General features: G+C 39.6%; 1 protein-coding gene across 2 annotated transcripts in view; it reads left to right on the top strand.

Moving 5' to 3' along the window:
* Positions 1 to 20,651, top strand: part of LOC122400133 (diacylglycerol O-acyltransferase 1) — a 141,877-nt gene that overhangs the window by 45,136 nt on the left and 76,090 nt on the right. For both annotated transcript variants that reach the window (XM_043401401.1, XM_043401402.1), the window contains exons 4-5: positions 2,719 to 2,771; positions 9,627 to 9,735. In XM_043401401.1, coding sequence (XP_043257336.1) covers positions 2,719 to 2,771; positions 9,627 to 9,735 — 162 coding nt within the window. The remainder of the gene's footprint in view (positions 1 to 2,718; positions 2,772 to 9,626; positions 9,736 to 20,651) is intronic.

Raw genomic sequence — 20,651 nt, 5'->3', positions numbered from 1 at the left:
GAGAAGAAGAACAGCTAAACAACGCGTTCGCAGACTGCACCGATATTCCGTTCCGTTCGGTTCGTTGTACCGAAACGAAACGACGAAGCGTATCGCTGGGGAACTATTTCGATCACTATGCAGATGACTAATCGGAAATTGACGGAAGTTTAACCGGAATACTTCCCGTCCCCCCAGTCTCGCCAGTTATATGCTCTTTCAATTTTCAGACGTCACTTCTTTGACGTTCGCTGCTAGTTCTGGCGTGAATTTGATCGCGGATGGTATTACGTCGACGTCGACTGGTGCATAAAATAGGATGAAGTTCCTGCGCTGTCTAGGTATTCTCATTTTCTGCTGAAAAGCTTCTAATTGCTCCTAATTTGTTCTTAATTGCCTACTTTACATACTCTAGCAACGCTAATATTACACTGCGAATGGTGCTCGAATCTTTTTATAGAAGGGATTAAATAAAGTTAATTCCACGTGTGAAGTCAATACTTTTACGTTTCGAAAATTCCATTAACCATCTTAACGAAATCGAAATTATTTTCTTATCGCTTTTAAACTTCGTGTACGAGCACGAAAAAAACAAATATTTTTTTAAAAGTAACATTGTGCCACGTTTTACATTAAGAAATTATTCGTTCGTTGAACTTTGAAGAACTGAAATAATTTTTTTTTACGTTTTCGTGTACGCATCTAGAAATTGTTAGTTCCAATTTATTGTTATAACACTGAGATGTACAATAACCGAATTTTTTTTTTCGCCGATATTCGATACGAGAAATAAAATAGGAGAGTTATCGCTTAGTGATCGCGTTAGTATTCCGAACGTAACGAATTCTTTTATTTTTGAACGTTGGCGCATTCGAGGACTATGACCCGTTTCCAGGAGGGTCCTGCGGCTCCCAATTTCGCGAGTTTGCCTATCGTACCGTTGCATCTCTTAAACTTATTTAAGTTTCGCCATATTTTATCTGGGGTTGGACGATACTTCGAAGAATACGAGGACGAACCGCTTGAAATGAAATCGCGCGGCTATACCTGCGCTATCGTACCAGTCTGCGTCGAATTCCACGTAATCTGCTCGAGTGTCTTGGCTCGGAGGATTCCGAAAACAGTTTAGGCAGTGATAAAAGAACGAGCCCCGAATGAAATTCGACTTACAGATGTTTCAATTGTTATTCGTTTCCGTCCAGCTGTCTTCCAAATCAGACAAACGAAAACGCTACATTGCTCGTAATTTCAAAACATTGTAATCGATGTCAATTTCATTCTACATTTTCCTGCGATCTGATTCTTTTACAATATTACTTAACAAGGAACAGAAGTTTCTTTAATTCAATACTCTTTTTATTCGAAGTAGAATAAGTCATTCATAAGCCCGGTTTAAGTAGTCATATATCGTTCCTGGTCAGACATTGACGACACTGGTGACGTCTACTGTACCTTTTTCATTTATTTGTCGAATATCTCCGCAAAATATGATGCAAAATTCCATGGGTACCGCGCATGATATGTTGCCCGATAATTTCGGAAACCACCGCATCCACGAGACTAATATCGATATCAGATAATAAATTATCAGTTTTTATCAAACTGTTTTGACGCCTAAGTGAAAGAGTACGTATCAATTACAAGAGCTCGTCTTACTGATGACTATATTTATTAACTATGGAGTCTTTAAAATGTTTCTTAAGTTTCTAGAAGCGAACATTAATTACAGTTCATAAGTTACCGGATATTGTTGATACAAGACTTCTTTGATTTTTTATTAAAATGTAATTCAACGCTTTTCATTAAAACGTTGACATTTTCAAGTTGTTTACCCACTAATAAACCCGGAGATTGTTGTGTTTTATTTCTTGTAAGATTCGGTTTTATTATATGCTAACAAAAATATTCATGCAACCAGGCTCAATCACGATCAAGAAAATTTCTTTCGAGCTTTGATACAATATCTATTTGTTTCAAATTTCTATGAAATGTTGATGTTAGAATGTTTAAAATTGCAGAAATCCTTTGAACTGACAAATTTTGTTTGGTTTCTATTAAATTACAAATTTTATTACGAAACGACCTAATATTTTGGTATTCGTTTAAATATCTCTGACACAATATACTTTGTATAGCTGTGACGAAACGGTATGTATTTTCCGTTAGTCGCGCGAATGGTTCAAGATGCGAACCTGTTAACGTTTTCCGTGGCTTCCGGTGGTTCGTGTTAACCCGTAGGTACACGACGTCCAATCGAACCCGCGTTTTGTCGCGAGTGTTATTTTGGCTGATTTATCGGCGAGTCGCTTTCGTTGCCGGGTAGCTCGATATCGGTTTTCGTTGCTTTGCTTTTTTTTTTCCTTTTCTTTTTTCCATTCTGTTATCCTTCCCGACCATTCGAGCAAAGCTCTCGATCACCGGCAGCGTTTATCCTCGTTGTACAGCCTTCGTAGTGCGCGCCACTACTTTCGCGTTTCCCCCCCGTCCCTTTTCCCGTTCTCGATTGCCTCTGAAACGTCACATCCTATGACAGACTCGACGCTTCCTCTCTGCAGCGAGCACCGAGAGGACGCCCGGGTGACTGACCATTTGGAAGTTTGTCGTTTCGTAAAACCCGTGCAACGCGGACGCAGTCGGTTATGAGTGGATCGTCGAAAAATTCCGTATGTTCGTACGTCGAGTAACAAGCGAATCATTCGTTTCGAGCATTTTTTTTTCTTTTTTTCGTTTCTGTTACAGATTCCACCATACCGGTGGGCCTTTGTCTGCTGATCGAAAAGGGATTGTCGGTGGTGAGTAGTCCTTTCAATAACGGATTTTAACTGACGCGCGGGTGAAACTCAAAGTAATGCATTCTCGTGCTAATATACGAATAACGAGAGACGCAACGGGGATATTAAAAAACTTTCTCGCGGTCGGCGTAATAATCTCGGTTTTAGTTTTGCCAGCGCGGGTGCCCGGAAACGGAGCACCCGGAAAAATGTAAATCGAACAAACAACGTCGAAATCGCGGACGAACAGCGCGACGACGTTCGAGGTAAACGGCACCAAAGTTGAAAAAATATTTTTCATCCTTTTGCGTTGGCCGCGTCTCGTTTTTCTTTTTCATCTTTTTTTCCTCTCTCGTGTTCTTTTCTTTTACTTTAGTTTCTTGCAAGCGGCGCGCTACTAAACTAAACTAATAATAATATCCCGAGCACATGGCGTCGTCGGCGGAAAGTTTGCACGGCCGCGGGTAAAAATGGCGAACGACGACGACCGGGGCATTTTTCTCGTATCGCCTGAAACGACTTTCGCCGCTGATCGACGTGAAATATAATAACAATAATCGACAGAATTAATTAGCAAATTGCACTTGAAACTTTGATTGAATCACTGTAAGTCACGAGATACAGCAGTTTCCACTTAAATATCCGTTACCTTCGCCCCCCATGTTTCGTTAAAATCGAATGTTTACATTAAAAAATTGAAAATTGTTTCAATTTTGCAATGTTAAATTAATTGGAAATCGAGTTTTCACGGAGCGACTCCTCGTGTTGAGCTCTCCACTCGAAACTCGTGAAAATGGAAATTTAGTCAAGTACACTTGGAACTCGGAAAAATATTTTTGACGATTCAACGAAAAAATATACCGATAGTTCATTGATTTATTATGGAATATGGTCATGGGTAATAATTTCGAAATTATTTTTTTATGTTTTTAAACCAAGTGTTTACAAGTTCTAATCAGTTTGAAAATCGAACAAACTTGAAACGACGACTTCCGCTGCGCCAAATCAATACAGATTGTACATTTGCTGAGTACTCGTGGATTAAACAAAGTTTATAAAGCTCAGGTTTGTTGATATTTGCCCGTACTGGCTCGTACATTATTAAGTTGACGCGCGACAGGAAGAGACGAAAGCTAGTTTCCAATGTACAGGCAAGGACGACGTACCGATTTCAATTAAACATCACCGCGTCCGTGGCATCTCCTTTAAACTGTAGCTTGGATCACGGAATCCATTTGAATTTATTTAACCTATGAACGCCGCTCAGATATTCATTTCACGTTTACGATGCGAATGATTACATTTAATGGTAATAAGGGATTCGCTGGCCGATGGAAGCTTCGCCGGCAAAGCAATTCTGTGGCATTGAGTAGCGCCATGTGTGTAATTCCTCGACTTATGGTGGATAGTGATCTCGAAATTTAAGGCGAATACATCAGGCTAGAAAAGACACTCTGTACAAAATATAATTCATTATAATATTATACAATTTTCGTAGACAAAATATGAAAAGTATTTTCGAGATATACATATATATATTGCTCGGTCGAAATACGCGTTGATAGTCGGACCAAACCCCCGGAAATTTTGTTTTTAAACGAAAACTAGCAAATCTACAAATTGTCATAGAATTTATTTTTGCAGTCTCCTTAAAATTCAAAAGATTTATTTTCTTTACGATCTAATTTTCTGAATTAATTTTGTTTAGCTCCTCAGTGAAAAATCGTGTCATACATGTGTAGTTGAGTAATTATCTCCCAGCCGGTGTATCGAGCGATATATTTAAAAGTTCAGCGATTTTAAATTGTCGAATTGCTTGGAATTACCTCGGTCGAGGTATGTTCGTTACAAAGAGGTTCAAATGGCGAAAAAGGCAATAATCTGTCCGGGGAAAAGTTCGGTGCGTGTGCTGGATGTTGCGAATTGTCATAGTCGAATGCGGTTGGACAAAAATGCAACTTTAATGTTATAATGTGTGCACCGTGTGATGTCTGCAACCGAGCGTTGTTGTGAAAGAGAGCGAGCCCTGTGTCTGTTCATCAACGTAGTTCAATTTTGATTGAAATTTTTATGCGTATTTTCAATTTGTTCGCAATACGATACAATATTCTCAAACCAACTTCGTAAAAAAATTGTAGCGGTGCTAAAAATACAATCATTATCTAGAAATACGAGTCTGCAAATTCAATAACGTGATTGATTGTTAAAAGCACTATGGAAAACTGCACAAATATCGTACAATTTTTAAATAAAGGCCTTCCAGTGGTATCCCACGTGGCGCGTAAAAGGGTCTGGTGACGACACTGGTTGCCTCACAAGTATTCAATCCACGACCTATTTTTATGTATACACTACTTGAAAGATCATTGAATTCACAAAGTACACAAAAAAATTTATTGTAGTTTTGAAATAAAGAAAAGGTTCTTTGTTAGGTAATAGAATGATGCTTGAACACTTTCACAAATTTTCCAGAGCTATTTTCCAGAGAAAATGTGACTCGTGCGTAAGAAAATGGTAATCATTGCCCTTTCTCCTGCTACCTCGCTTATTTCTCCCTACAACAGCAAAACGCCCACATCGATACTAAATACTAAAAAAAAATTTCGTCGATACCACCAATCGTTTTCAAGGAAACTCGTTATAGTATACGGTGGTTAACTTTCTATACAAACGATAAGAGTAACTTGAGGGATCTTTCCTCAACGAAATATCAAATAGAAGTAACAAGTATCGAAATTATTCTGGACGTAGAGGGACCGGTGATCGATTTCGCCGTGGAACGGTCCTCGCTCGACAATGGAAACCTAGTGTAAATCAATGACGTTGGGAATGATAAGTGGCGCAGCCACGCAGTTAAAGGGTTCACGGGGCGAATCAATTGGATCGTCGGGGCTGTTTGGGGCGCTAGTAACAACCGGGTAGTATTTTTCTCCTGTGGCGAAGAAGGAGGCGCCGCGGCGTTGCACGGCGTCCATATAAAATGGGACATTATGCGAACCGATAATAGCAAGTTTAACGTCGGATCCAGCGTTCTTCCCCTTATCGTAGCGCCATAAAGATGGTCTAGCCGGTCGATGAAACGTGCACTAGAGTTTGATGATCGGCGTACCGTGACGATCACGTTGCAAAGCCCGGTTCGCCTCTACGTCGACACGAATTAGCGATGCTCCGGCTAACGTTTATATACGTTATATCGTATATTCCCCGACGGCGGCGCCGCAAATACACTGCTGCCTTGCGGTATCGTGTCAGCAGCGTAAATGCTGCCCCCGAAGCCCGTTTCTATTCCGCGGGGATCGCGCCATGCGCTCCGATCGCCGCTACTAGAAATATCTAACGAGTTCCTTTCAAGCGTCGCCATTTTTTCCTTGACCAAAACGGTCCTTTCTCTCGTTACGATCTTAACAAGAGGATTATTTAACGCATTGACTGCTACGTTATCCGCATATGGGCGACAGAACTAAAATAATTGATTCTCAAAATGAAATGTTAAAGAAAATAAATTGTAACAAGGTTACGAAAATAACTACCAAGACAAATTTTAAGTAATGTACTTCGCAATTGTCTAAAATTGAAGTTTTGGTTGCATAACAAACTTTACGGTTTTGATCTGACAGTTGACGTGTTAAAATAATGTATTTGTAAAGTTTTCGATCGTATTAGGGACGTTACAAAACAGCAAATCCATCCTGAACGTTTGCAACAGCGATTGTTGAGGCTCCAACGTCGCGTCAGGAGTGGAAAAAATCGGGACCAGAGTCGTTTCGTTTCGCGTTTCCATGGAAAATTCGTTTCACCGATCCCTCTTCGCGCGACGAACATACTTGAATTTATGTTTTATACGAGCGTCGCGGTTTAATTAAATTTTGTCGCGTACAATCGACGGGACATATGCACGGGACCGCCAGCGAACGATATATTTTAACGTGTAATTAGTATGTCGGGCAGAGTCAGCGGTCGAAATTGCATTCTTCTGGCAGCTGATTTGCTGGTCGTTGCAAACAGCAACGCGGCCTGCTGAACTTGATAATTACCATACCCTGATTAATCGTCGCCTGCTAATCGAGTAATAATTCTGCTAATGACGATCGCGTAATAACAACGTTGTATGAATAACCCGTCGATACGAATAATCATCGGGTATGAATAATACATGGTAAATTAATCCTCAAAACTAACACAAGTCTGAGGCACGGCCCTTTCAATCTGCCATACGTGCATATCGTATCAATTGCGAACTATCTCTCCCTCGTTTGCGAGGGTAGGTTGCCCGAATCATTAATAAGTAGTTCACAGTAAACACTTTGTACAGAGAGTGTTGTTCAACTCGAGCTGCTTAACACTATATTTACGGACGTTAATTACATTTGGTTTAACACAGATTTTGATCGAAAGTTGATATCATTGCAATAATAAAATTTAGTATAAATTAGAGACAAATAATATTTACGAGTTCTGTAATTTTAAGTAGTTTAAAGCCAGTCGATTTCACTGGTTTCGTAAATCTAGCGTTACGCGTCTCGATTGTTGTCGACGACACGAATGTCAATGGAGAAAAACTTGTCATTTTCGGAGATTTTATGGGCACCGATGCGTTTTAACACGCGGGAAGGACGCGACCGGATATACTTTCGCCGAAAAACGACGAAAGGGGGATGGAAGCGTCGAACTAATTAAAATGCAAATGGCCGGATTTTTATTAACGCCGAGAGTGACGGGGAACGTGTCGTAAGTAATGTCACGGTTTTTTACGGGTCGAGTATTAGCGCGGCTTTTATCTGGCCTGATTACCCCGATAGATCCATTTGTCTCGATTAACATGTCCTGTTAATTCCATCAGCCCGGAATTCTATTTCCTGTTAATTCCTTTCTGTCCCGTATTCGTTCGACGCGATCAAAGGCTCGCGGGTTGAGTTATTACGCTCGCCTCGTTCCCCGGGCCATCGTTCCTCTTTGTTCGCGAAGACGAACCGGCTGGTCGCTCGCTTCGCGCCCGGAGTCCGCTAGCGTGAATGTTTCAGCTCCGCAATTTGCCGGACCTCGCTTGAAATTCATGGTATTCTTTTGTACCGCGCACCTAATTGGGTCAAGCGCTTCGTAAATATTTGCTTCGGCGTACCGGTTACCGTCGGTTTAGTTGCGGGTTGGACAAACGCCCTTTCAGCGACGTCGCGTCCACGGAAGATTCGTCGATTATCGAGTCTGTTCGAATTAAACAGTCACCGGCAGAATCCTCGCGCGCGCTTTAACCAGTACGGAACCGAGATTCTCCAACGGACGCGCCTCGCACTTCAGTTTTCAAAGAAAAGGATTCACCGGGTCAACTAAAAATAAATCCCAGCTTTTAGAACTTTCAAAACTCGTCGATATTTATTTTCTTATCAGCTAACTATTTCAAGTTACCACTATTTCCAAGGATCCAAGCTATTTTCCATACGAAGAGAAATTATGAACTGAATATTTTCATATGAAGTATAGGATAAAAGGTTTAGTAATAGGATAATGAATTTGTTGCAATAAACATACGATCTAATAAGTAAAAGTTACATGCTGCATTTATGGACCGTTAAATGGAAATTAAGCTAACTATAAATAAATTCTGGTTTTTAGAATTCTCAATACTCTATATTTATTTTTTTATCAGCCAGCTATTTTCATACAAAGAGAAATTATGAACTAAATATTTTCATATCAAGTATACAATAAAAGATATTTTCTTTCCATTGAAAACTCGCTGATATATTTTCAGAGTAATGGTTAAAGGGAAATTAAGCTAAAAATACATTCTAGCGTTGAAAACTCTTAAAACTGGCCTATAATTATGTTTTTTTATCGTCCAACCGTGCACGTTACTCGACAGAGTCGATAAAATTCAAAAGGACCGCGTCTCTCGCGAGTTTCCTGTCGCGCGAAACGTCCGCGCAGCCGTTTGCTTTGAGGGTCTCGTACTCGCGCAAAGGTAAAATGCGTAACGAGCAGTTTCCCTTCGTTTCTTCTGTCTTCCTGCTCGACATTCCGACTGCGAGCAAACGTTAAGGCCGCGGGCGGAAAATGTAACGCGAGAACGTGCCGCGGAATATTTTATATCAGATGAAAATGTTTCATCGCGTTTGTTTACCCGTCGTATCGCGGTGTTTCTATCGCGTCGGCACACGCGATGCTTTATTACGCCCGTTGAACGACGCGTTTAAATAATTAACGCTCTTCGCTCGTCGCGGCGTGACTGAATTTTTCATCCAATATGGCTGATACGCAATATTCTTCGAGCGCGAGACGAACGATGATTTAACCCTTAGGTCATCGTGACAGACGAACTTCAAACAGTCGATTTTAATTATAAAAATTTGTTTAATACGTGGCAAATTTTGAACGTTACGTCCTTTCTTCGTCGATGTAAAAAGCACCTAACGGAGTCGAATTTACGGAGTGAAACGTAACCGGAAGTTGATAGAATTCGATGAACTTCGAGGGGTGGCGATCCGCGAATTCAATATGAAAATTAATGCCGGCACTTTGTAACGACGCTACCGAACGAATGTCCGTTTAATTTGCCCGGGGATTGCGTTCGCGTAGCGCCATATTTATATAACGAGCCCTCGTAGCAGGAACATTTCGTTTTGTATTGAATTTCGTAACGGAGGCAGCCGGATGTACGGGGGCCTCCGCATGGATAATAAACGACTTTCGGTAGTTCCACGGACTGCATTTCAACCTTCGTATTTTGAGAAGCTCGCCGTTCTACGAGCTACGCCGTCCTCTGCCCACATCCCCCTCCCCGCGTGTTACGTTCACCCCCCTCGTCACTCGTTCGTGTTCTACGCGCGCTCCGCAAGCAACTTCCGCTCGTAACTTGTATCTCTCTATTTTGTGCCGCAGGATATCATAGCTCATGGGCCAGGAATGGTGTTCCACGTCGTAAACCTCATCGTGATGGTACTGATGCCGATGGTGGTCATCCACGTGAAGGATTCCGGATGCAGCCTGAGTAAGCGCCATTTTACGTATCATTTCGCCCACGCGGTTTTCGTTCCCGCGATAGAACCGTCGGCGGCGCGGATCTCGTCGACCCGTTCGGAATAAAATATAGCAACTGGCGAACAATGCACGATCGCTGGTACCTTTCTGACCGTCGATTCCAGATCACTGTCGATGGAGTTCGTATTTTCCATTTTTCGAAAATGCAGTGTACGATTTTAATCCCCCCCGACGCTATAAAGGCTAGTATTATTTATAGCGAAACGCGCTGCACGATGCGTTTGCATTAGCTGAATTTACCAATTTTCGGTTTCTGTGGAAAAAAACCAATCTTTGGCCGCGTTTCGCTGTATATTCAACAGCTTTCATCGCGGACGAAGGTTATTGCAGTTACATAGAATATTTGATACGACGCCATGCTACTTTCGGCCCGTAACGAGAATTAAACTAGCATCGCGTAACGCGCGAACAGAAACGACTAATCAAAATCGCTCGAAAATTGATAATTTCTGCTAATGAGTGTAAATCAGTGGCATCTCGTTAATCAACGCATATTGGCAATCCGGATAGCGGACGCGACAAACACAGAGAACGTGGTAAACAGCACGCGACGAGACAGACTCGATCCACGCCTGGGTTAATTAAACAATTTCTTTTTAACCTCTTCACGCCCTTGGCCACATATGTGAACGTTTAGTTTTTTTTTTTATACAATTATAATTACTGTCAATAGTAAATAGACAAAAAAAAAAAAAAAGAAAGAAGAAGTTAAACTAGCATCGATCGATTTTAACGGCGTTAAACTAGCTTCAATTGATTTTAATCTCCGATTCTTTATCGTTAGTATTAACTTCGGTTTCGAATTAAATAAAGTTCCGAAGCTCACAGTAAAACGATGGTTGGATAAATCAATTGTTGCGACTAGGTATTGTTATGACGTTTCTGACACGACCTACGGACCTTTATGTTTTAAATATTGGAAATTTGTACAGACGATTCATGTCCAAAATTGTTCGGTTACAGCATACAGAATATCAATTTGTTGATTGAGGCTTCGTTTAAAAGTTAATAAAAAATTAAATTAAAAAATTTCAAATCATTCACGGAAAAATAATTTTCGGTTGCGGGGGTCAATTGCAATCATTTCTGGTCGTTACACATACCCCGAAATTCTACGCACTTGCGAATACAAAATTCCTAATCGAAAATGTAATTTATGGTCAGAAATGTTGCCCGAAAATTTCATGCCAATCTTTGAAATGTCATAACTTCTGAATGGATTGGACGATTTTAATGTTTCAAAATGCAAACGATGCGTATTTTAGTGAAGAATATGTGGAAATTCTAAAAATAATTAAAAAGTTGATCCTTGACCCCGTAAAATGAGAAAAACCCCATAAAAAATGGTCCAATTTTCAAACAGCCATAACTCTTACAATAGTGAATATATTTAAATGAAACTTTTTTCTGACGTAGAGTTCATGGGTACCTACAAAAGAGTATTAAACAACTTTTCTGTAGGGCGTTAAACAAAATTATTAAAAATCAAAAACGAATTTTTAAGAAAAATCGACAGGGTGTAAATTTTTCGGCGAAAATGAAAAATTTCAAATCATTCTGGAAAAATTATTTTCGTTTGCGGGGGGCAATTGCAATCATATTTGATAAATAGACATACCTCCGAAATCCTTCGCACTTTCGCAAAAAATAATCAGAAAGTTGGACAAAGTTGACAAAATTAAAAAATTTCAAATCGTTGTGGGAAAATTATTTTCGATTAAGGGGGTCAATTACAATCAGTTTTGGTGAATAGACACATCCCCGAAATCCTATGCACTTTCGAGAAAAAAATTAGGGTAGGTGGACAAATTTGTCGACAAAAGTAAAGAATTTTAAATCGTTCTGGAAAAATTATTTTTGGTTACGGTGGTCAATTACAATCATAAAATTATTATGCGTGTGTATATCATTTTGCCGTGTTTGTTATAATCTTGTCGCCGATAAAAGCCTCCAATAATACTTCTATTTCGAAATCTGTTTCTCTTGATATCGATTCTTCACAATCGACTAAAATGAAAATTATTAACGGGGTTATATATAGAAAATTTATTCTTAAAATTTCCAAAGGAATAATCGTATTTCCATTGAATTATTATAGTTCAATTTATTATTTAAATCCTTTAATTGAAACTGATATCCGAAAAAGGGATATTTTGTCGCCAGATTCGGATTCGATGCACTAAAATGGATAAAGCGCGCCCGGTTTCGTTCGAAGGTGGATTTCGGCGTCAATGAAATACGCGAAAAGGCCGTATCGAGCGTCTTGAAAAGCAGCGAGCCGTCCAATCCCAGGGATATACAGTTTACCTGTAGCTCGCGAGATCCAAACAAACAATTAAACTCCGCGAGAACTGAAAAAAGTTTCTCGCGGATCGAGTCGGTCGCGAGGAGCTCGCGAATCTCAATTAAGAGAGATTTTATTGGCGCGACTTTGGGGATCGTCGGGAAACATGCGAAGCGCCTCGGGAACGATCGAAGAAAAGCAATTAAAAAGTAAGCACGGCAGAGAATGCCGAGGTAGTCTGCTCTCTAATTAAAGGATTTCAAATTAAAACATCTTCGAGAACGGACGCGATACCGCGACTCGCGATCGGTACAACCGTTCTGCGCCGAAACTCGATCCTAACGCTGACGTATTATCATAAAAGTAGTCGTTCGAAAGTTTCGCGGACCGATCGTCTGCCGATTTTCGCGTTAATTAAAGAAACTCGGATTAAAGCAACGACAAGTATAATAAGCTTCGCGTCTTGGAGGTGGTACGACGAAACTTTCACTGTCCCATTCGTCGTCCAATCAAGAAATTTTTTAACAAAGTCAGCGATACAGCTTGGAAAATAATTCTTACGCTCGATCGGCGATAAATTATTGAAATCGATTGGTTGCTCAATAATTACGAAATATATTAAAATACGAAACGTATAAAACGACTGCATTTTTTGATTTAGAGTAATGAGTCTTAAAATGTACGTGATTCGTAAGTTGAACATTTGTATGTTCATTTGAAGAATCGTTATTGTAATTCCAAACAGAAAGAGAATTTTCGTACTCGGGTCATTCCATGCGAAGTCGGACACCTTTCGGAGTACCATGTCGGATTTTGTTCTACTTTGAATATGTTGTAGACTTTAGTGATATATAAACGTATCTCGAAGGATTTTAAAAAATTTTTATTTGATACTCCCATGGGTCTGCTACAAGTACCTAAAATTTAATTTTTATAACTTCCTTACATTAGTAGCTATTATTTATTGAAGAAAAGTGAGTTCTATATTTCAAACAGATGTAAAACCAACAATTTAAAAAATTTTTAAAAATTCTTCGAGATACGTTTATATATCACTAAAGACTACAACATATTCAAAGTAGAACAAAATCCGACATGGTACTCCGAAAGGTGTCCGACTTCGCATGGAATGACCCACTCGTAATTTGCGGTCGCCCAGTATTTCTTGTGAATTTTCCGTTTCTTTGGCTCGGCTTAAAGATGTCATTGTTTCACCTCGCGTCCTACAATATTAAAAATACAATGACGCTCTCGTTACGCGGACAAATCTCCGAGATCTCGAGGCGGGTCGGCACCATCGTGGCACGTAACCCATGTAGAGATTCGTACGTCAACCAGTTCGTACATCCGGTTGTGTAAGCGCTTCTTAAAAGTTGTGAAGTCCCGCGCGAGTGTGCCTGCAGCCTGAAAGTAGGCGCGCGAAGTGGCTGTACCACGAGCACAGAGGCTCGTTCTTCTTTTCTTCCTCGGCCTCGGTTCATCCACCGTCTTTCTTCCCTTCCACCCTCGAGATCCGTGACCCTACGCGAGAGCGTGTCACTCGAAACTATAGGCACTCGTGCCAAACACTGAGGAGCCTCCGCAGTGGCTGCAGAATCAGTGGTTCTTTTTCTCAACATAGATCGTACGGTTTTTGTTAAAAATCGGTTTCAGAGACACCAGGAAGAGGGCTTCTAGTATTCAAAGTTTAATATAATTGGCATTAGATTTTGGGTTTCAGATTTATTTATTTATTATATGGGTAGGAACCCATTAGCGTACAAAAGAAATTACAGTATTTTTAGAGTTGAAGTAGAGAACTGTGTCTCACCTAAATATCTCCTTTGTTTTTAATGCCAGAAAAAATATTTGCATCATCGAAGAAATATTTTTTGTTCGGTTATTTTTTCATAGTTTGTTTCTATGTCATCGTTATTTTTTTTACATCAGGAAAACTTATATTTTTTTTTTTATTTCATCGTGCAACGGCTAAAAAAATACATTTGAATATGCTTGAGTCATAACCTTCGGGTGACCTTAAGTACTAAAAATGTGATAAAAATGATTTCACGTATAACGTTACAGAGCTCATAAATATTAACAATTTATGTTGAACTTAAATATTGTAATGATACGAATGTATGCCTTGATTGAAAAATAAATTACATATTTACTCTCCAAGTTTCAACTAATTATATATGTCAATGTAATTATTTGAAAATTCATGTAAACTTCTATTAGTTCATTACTTTTTAAATGCTTTAAAGTTGATTTCCATTTATCAATTTGGTAAAAATCAACATTAAGTAAAATAATTCAGTTGGGATTGAGAGTCCACTTAAGGGTTAATAAAAATGCATGGAATCGATACCCATAGGTCTAGTGTTAAAAACTAGTCGAGGAAAGACGTTTTGTCTTTCGAGTGAACGCAAAACGACGTCGAGTCCAGCAATTATCGACGAGGGGTTTTTTATTCGAATTCTCTTTGCGCGGTGCGGAGAATTAAAGACGTCGATGCTCGCTACTTAGGGACGCGACTCGGGAAGCGTGGGCTTTCAAGGGGGTGTAAATTTAATGAAAGAGAGGTTCCATTTGTCGGGGGTTGTCTGGAATTGCATAAAGGCGCGGAGTGATTTTTCTTGTAACTACGGAGGAGTAACTCCTCCCAATTAGCAGCGTCGTGCGAACGATGCGAAATGAAGACCAATTTCATTAACGTTCCCCCCGATAAAGCGGTCCAGCCCGACACAGCTTGGATCATTTCGGACCAAGGTCTGAATTTAATTCTTGGGTTAGTTCTCAAGGGTTTTGAATTAAACTTGCGTGTTCAGTTGTTAGAGGATCACAGTACCTTTATCGAGGCGTTACGAGGAACTTGGCTGACTGACTTTTCTACGTTGTAGAACACGAATACGAATTAGGAATGCCAGCTTTCTCAATTTCTAGATACCAGAAAGATTTCATTGTTCCCAGATTCTTTTTGTAAGAACCATTGTATAAAATTGTCCAGCGGCACGTGGTTCCTGGTTCCTGGTTCCCTTTGGCATCCAGTGTTTCGTCAACTCCTGTCAGGAAACGCGAACGATCGCATCGAATATTGGACGCCGCCGGTCTCATTGGTATCGAGTTTTTCGGCAAACGCCGTCGAAATTGTCCAGTCGTTCGTCTCCAACCGTAATTACCACTTTCACGGGAATCCGCTCGAAGCGTTCGCTTTTTGACCCCCGACGCCGGGACTTTCGAAAGAACAGCTCGAGGCTAATCGACGATTTAATGGTTGCGTTTGAGCGCTGGTCGTTGACCACGTCGTTTTCAAATAGAAAATTGTCGCGAAAAGCGTGGTTCAAAGCGATAAAAAGTCTCTGTCAAAGTCGTTGAATTTTTGGATGAAAATTGGATTTGCAAATTGGCGTTATATTAGCTTGCAACTTTTTCTATTTGAATAGCAATCGAATAGTCAAATATTTTAAGTTGAATTAACATAGTACAAATGTGTGAATGTTTTCTTACTCCAATCTTGAAATGTCTATTAAATATTGCAATGATAAATTATGCAAACGGTCTTAAACGGAAGCACAGACGAGAAGGTTGACGCCAAATTTCATTCCGGCTCAATATTTGCGGTCTCGAAACACGAGACCCGGTAAAAACGTGACATCGGGCTATGGACGTGCGTACAGTGGGTGTTAGAAGTATCGAAACGTCGATTAATTTCAGCTAAAAGACGCGTCTCTCTATTATTAGATATTTCTACTTGCATTTGTATCCATTGACGTTGACATCTAGTATTTATTTCGATTGGTTCTATCGAATTACGAGTCATTAAGATAGGGGGAAAGAATAAAGAATATCATACCACGATCAGTATTAAAAAAGAACAACAGTAAGAAGAAATAGCAGATAATGGTTAGACGCTCCTCCCTGTAATTATTTCTACTTGCGTTGTACATGTTGGTACGCATTAATATTGACATTTATTATTTATTTCGACTGGCCCTATCGAATTACGAGCTATTGGCATGGAACAAAATCGATATTAAAAAAGAACGCCAGCAATAAATAGACGCGTCTCCCTATTATTAATTATTTCTACTTGCTTTGTACTTTCGTACGCATTATTATCGACAATGTATTATTTATGTCGATCAGTCCTATCGAATTACGGAACTATTAAGACAGAAAAAGAATAAATAATACCACACCGCGATCAATATTAAAACAATACCAACAGTAAGTAGAAATAGTAGATACTGGTCGGACGCGCAGACCCAAGTGGACGAATTTTAAAAATCAATTTTCTCGAAAACAAAGCGCCAAACGATAAAACGTTGCTCTATATTTTCGATTCGTTGTTTCGTCTAGACCATACAATTAGTACGAAACTTCGCACTTTCTTTCAAAGTGCCAGCTTTCCTGATACTTATGGACTGGGTTGTACGTCTGGCCCCTCGTTTATTCCCTTCCCTTTATCGGCTTTCCTACATGACTCTCGGTCTCTCTGTTCGCTCTCGTCTTTGTTTCTTTCGGTTTCCCTCCGTCATACGCATAGCTGCCGCCCGCAAATGCAATAAAAGGCGTTGAGTGTTTACTCGCGCCGTTAAGTGGCACTCGGTATCATATTGTCGCGGGACAAGCATACTCGTTTTCGGTAGGCGATCGAACGGTCGCGTAAACTCCGTGACGCGCGACACCGATCCGCTGGAATTTTTATGATATCTTGTCGAACCGTGGACAATAAAATGAGAACAAACGTACGGGGGTGCGCGTTGAATGTCATATTCGATCACAAAAGACTGGAACACGCAGCCCCGACAAGCATGCTTTACCTTGTAAACGTTTCGACCTGCAATTTTAAGATCGTTTCGTTAATCGAAAATATAAAAATGTGCGGTAAAGAATTTTTTTAATATGGTGAAAAGATTTCTAAACTATCCATTATATTAGGTTGGGGAAAAAGAAATCCATTATTTTTGCGTGAACTTCAAGACTTTATTTAACATGTTTCGGATTTTCCGATTTGGGTCAAATATGCGCCGTTTTGTTCTATAATTTATTGCCATTTTAAAGGTAGCTTTATAATGCCTCTCTCATAGAAATCTTGGTCCTTATTGGCGAAAAACTCTAGTAACCGATTTTCACAATATTCTCTTGATGCCAATTTCTTATCACTCAGGTAGTTTTGCAATGCGAGAAAAAGATGGTAATCACTTGGTGCCAGGTCCGGACTATATGGTGGATGCATTAAAACTTCTCAACCAAGCTCCCGGAGTTTCTGGCGAGTCACTACAGACGCGTGTGGCCTAGCGTTGTCCTGCTGGAACACAACACCTCTTCTGTTGGCCAATTCTGGCCGTTTCTGGTCAATCGCTAGCTTCAAACGGTCCAGTTGTTGACAGTAGAGATTGGAATTTAGTGTTGGGCCATATGGAAGGAACTCATAATAAATGATTCCTTTCCAGTCCCACCAAATGCATAGCAGAACCTTCCTGGCCGTTAGTCCTGGTTTGGCCACCGTTTGAGCTGCTTCACCGCGCTTTGACCACGATCGTTTTCGCACAATATTGTCGTATGTGACCCATTTCTCATCCCCAGTCACCATCCGTTTAAGAAATGGGTCGATTTCATTCCGTTTGACTAAGGCTTCGCAGATGGAAATTCAATCCATCATGTTTTTTGGTGTTAATTGGTGTAGCACTCAAACATCGAGCTTCTTTTTGAATCCAGCTTTGTGCAGATGGTTTAAAACTGTTTTATGGTCGATCTTTAGCTCCTGGGCGATGCTACAACTACTAACATGTCAGTCAACTTCGATTATTTCTGTAATTTTATCGACATTTTCGACGCTGGACCTGCCTGTGCGAGGTGCATCTTTAGCATCAAAAATACCTGAACGGAATCGACGAAACCAAAATTGCACGTAATTAGCCGTTACAGTATAGGGACCATAAACACTATTTACAATTTCAGCCGCCTGGCTTGCATTTTCGTCTTTATCAACGAAAAACTATAAAATGTACCGAATTTTCTTTTTCTTGACTTCCATTTTTAACAACCTGTAACTCACAACTGAATAGACCAAATAAAAAACAACAAAAGAAATTTTTTAGTGTGAAATGTCACCTTGCAAAGAGCATAAATCTAAAATTGTTTGATCGATACTTTACGAGATATCGATCACTACAGACATCTACCGACAAAATAATGGATTTCTTTTTCCCCAACCTAATATTTAAACTACTTCCTATATAAAAAAAAAACATTATTAAAACAACATTTGTTTGGTGCGAACAATCTCGATTTAATTTTGTTTTATTATCAAGTGCATCTCTTGAAAGTATGATACAAAAAGAATACCAGCCACGCAGAGAACAACGGCTTGGAAAAATGGCGAACGATCGGACAGAATAGCGAAAAGTTAGCGAGACTGAAGCGCTTTCGTTTCACGCGCTCTGAATCGCGATTTCATCGGGATTAATTAGAACGTCGAGTGGCAATGTTTATCGAACGACGTTTGAATGTTTCATTATCGCGCGCGTAAAAACGATCTTCGTGCGTGTAATCGTATTTGCGCGGCGTATAACGAGACTCGGGTTTTTAATGCAACGGCGCTGACGCGATTTGACTGTAACGAATTATTGCGAGCCATAGGGGACGCCATGGAACAGCAAAACGCCAACGGATATTGAAATACGCCGACGAATGTACGCTCGATAATAAATCAACGATAAAGTAACAATTTTGTTAAATTCACCGTTACCTGCATTATTCGTAACGCGTATCTTTTTCAAACGTACGTTGGCCACCGTTCGCTATAATCCTATGAAATTCAATTGTTTGGAGAATTCAGTCCCGGGAGTTTATTCTTCAATGCGATTTAAATCTATTCTTTTTGCCACTGCAGTTATTTCTTTCGACTGGCAATATGACAGAGCTATTGTCGAGCGCAAAATCATGAGTGCCACATTGTTAGACACCTCTTCGAAAACAATTCAATTAAAAACTCACAATGGTGTATATAAAATACGAGAGCAAAAAGTCCCCTCAGTTTTTTGAGATATTTGTTTCGCACCTTTAGTAGTAGCATGTTCAAATTACGTATTTTAATGCATCTGTTTAAATTTTGTGAAACGGATAAGTAGGAAAAATTGGTACCGGCAGTGGGGCCAGATTCATTTAATATGATTAGCGTCGAATAAAATTTAATTGAAATAATAAATAACCAATCAAACGAACGCGTGACATTTTATTTTTCGCATTTATTCGACCAGACAGTTGAAATTCAATTTGTTCGTTTTGAAACATTTCGTTATATGTTGGAAATTTTTATTTTTATTTTACAAGTTACAAATTAATTTTTTTTTATTAGTATCGAATTACGTTGTACAGAAATCACTGGAAATTCACGAACCACGCGTGTTACGGTAGTTATTCGAAAGATTGCGTTACCGTTACCCAGCTTTCTTCAGGGATTGCGATTTCTTCGCGTTTCAGAAACTGATTTACAAAACTCCGGAAAATAGAGCAAATGCCGCGTAGAAATAACGGAGAGAAAGGCGCGGCACGAAAGCAACGATGTAAAAATTTTCTCATTACCATAGAAATTATTTTCGTTACGGGAAACAGGTATGGTAATCATGCTACGAATAACAATTGCCATAGTCTTTTAAGGGATGCTTGTTTTAGTTCGCCGACGGTATTGTCCGGCTATCATTGTTGGTTTTCATCCGCGGTATGGCGAACGTTTCTTTTTTCAATTGTTTTCATCCCGTCGTTTCGCGATTTCCTCCACGAGACGAACAATTACAATGTTCAATACTACAATATAAGTAACCACTAATAATATTTTGTAAGTGGAAATAATCTAATTGGTATTCCGTGTTCCACTATACATATAGTATAATTCATTGTAAATGAAAAAAAGATTGTTTCTTATGAACCGGTATAAGTCTATTTTTTCATACATTGTGATATTTAAGGGTTTTTATTTGAATAAATGAGGAATAAAAGTCGTAAACGATGCGTTGGCCGCGACCAGTACTAGGATGAGTGACCGCTTTTTTCAAATAAAATAAAATAAAAAAACAAGACAAAAATTGCTTCATAAATGGAGAAAAATAAGACAGTTTGTAAGAAACAACATTTGGTAAAAATAAATGGAAAGAATTCCATACGAAAACAACTTTCTTTCCATTTTTAGTGAATCATCATAATAGTAAGTAACAACTGTATATTATGAAGATTTAATTCTCCGTTGTCTCATCAATTTCAAACGTTGTTCTACCAATGGTTAAACATTGTGAACATATGTTGAACATCCATAATATATGGTTAATGGTTTCGAGCTTGGAATCCATACTGAAATTATCAGTCAAGGAGGTTAGCAAAAGTATACATTTGGTTTTATCGAGTCTCAATCGGGGGTAGAAATTCCTAATTTCATACTCCCACGGCACGGTTATAATTATTTAACGGTTCGCGGAGAATTAGCGAACGGTGTTGCAAGCAACAATCGAGAGTCTGCTTGAAATTACACGTTTCCGTCGGTTGTTTGCGAATTCTTGCCGCGTGCATGTCGCGCGGCTGGTTGTCATCGGGCGAACAAG

This window comes from Colletes gigas, unplaced genomic scaffold (genome assembly GCF_013123115.1).
Source record: "Colletes gigas isolate AHSC1104 unplaced genomic scaffold, ASM1312311v1 Colletes_gigas_Sc00016, whole genome shotgun sequence".
Classification (NCBI taxonomy): Eukaryota; Metazoa; Arthropoda; class Insecta; order Hymenoptera; family Colletidae; genus Colletes; species Colletes gigas.
The sequence above is the reverse complement of the archived record's forward strand: the minus strand, read 5'-3'. Positions and strand labels throughout refer to the sequence as shown.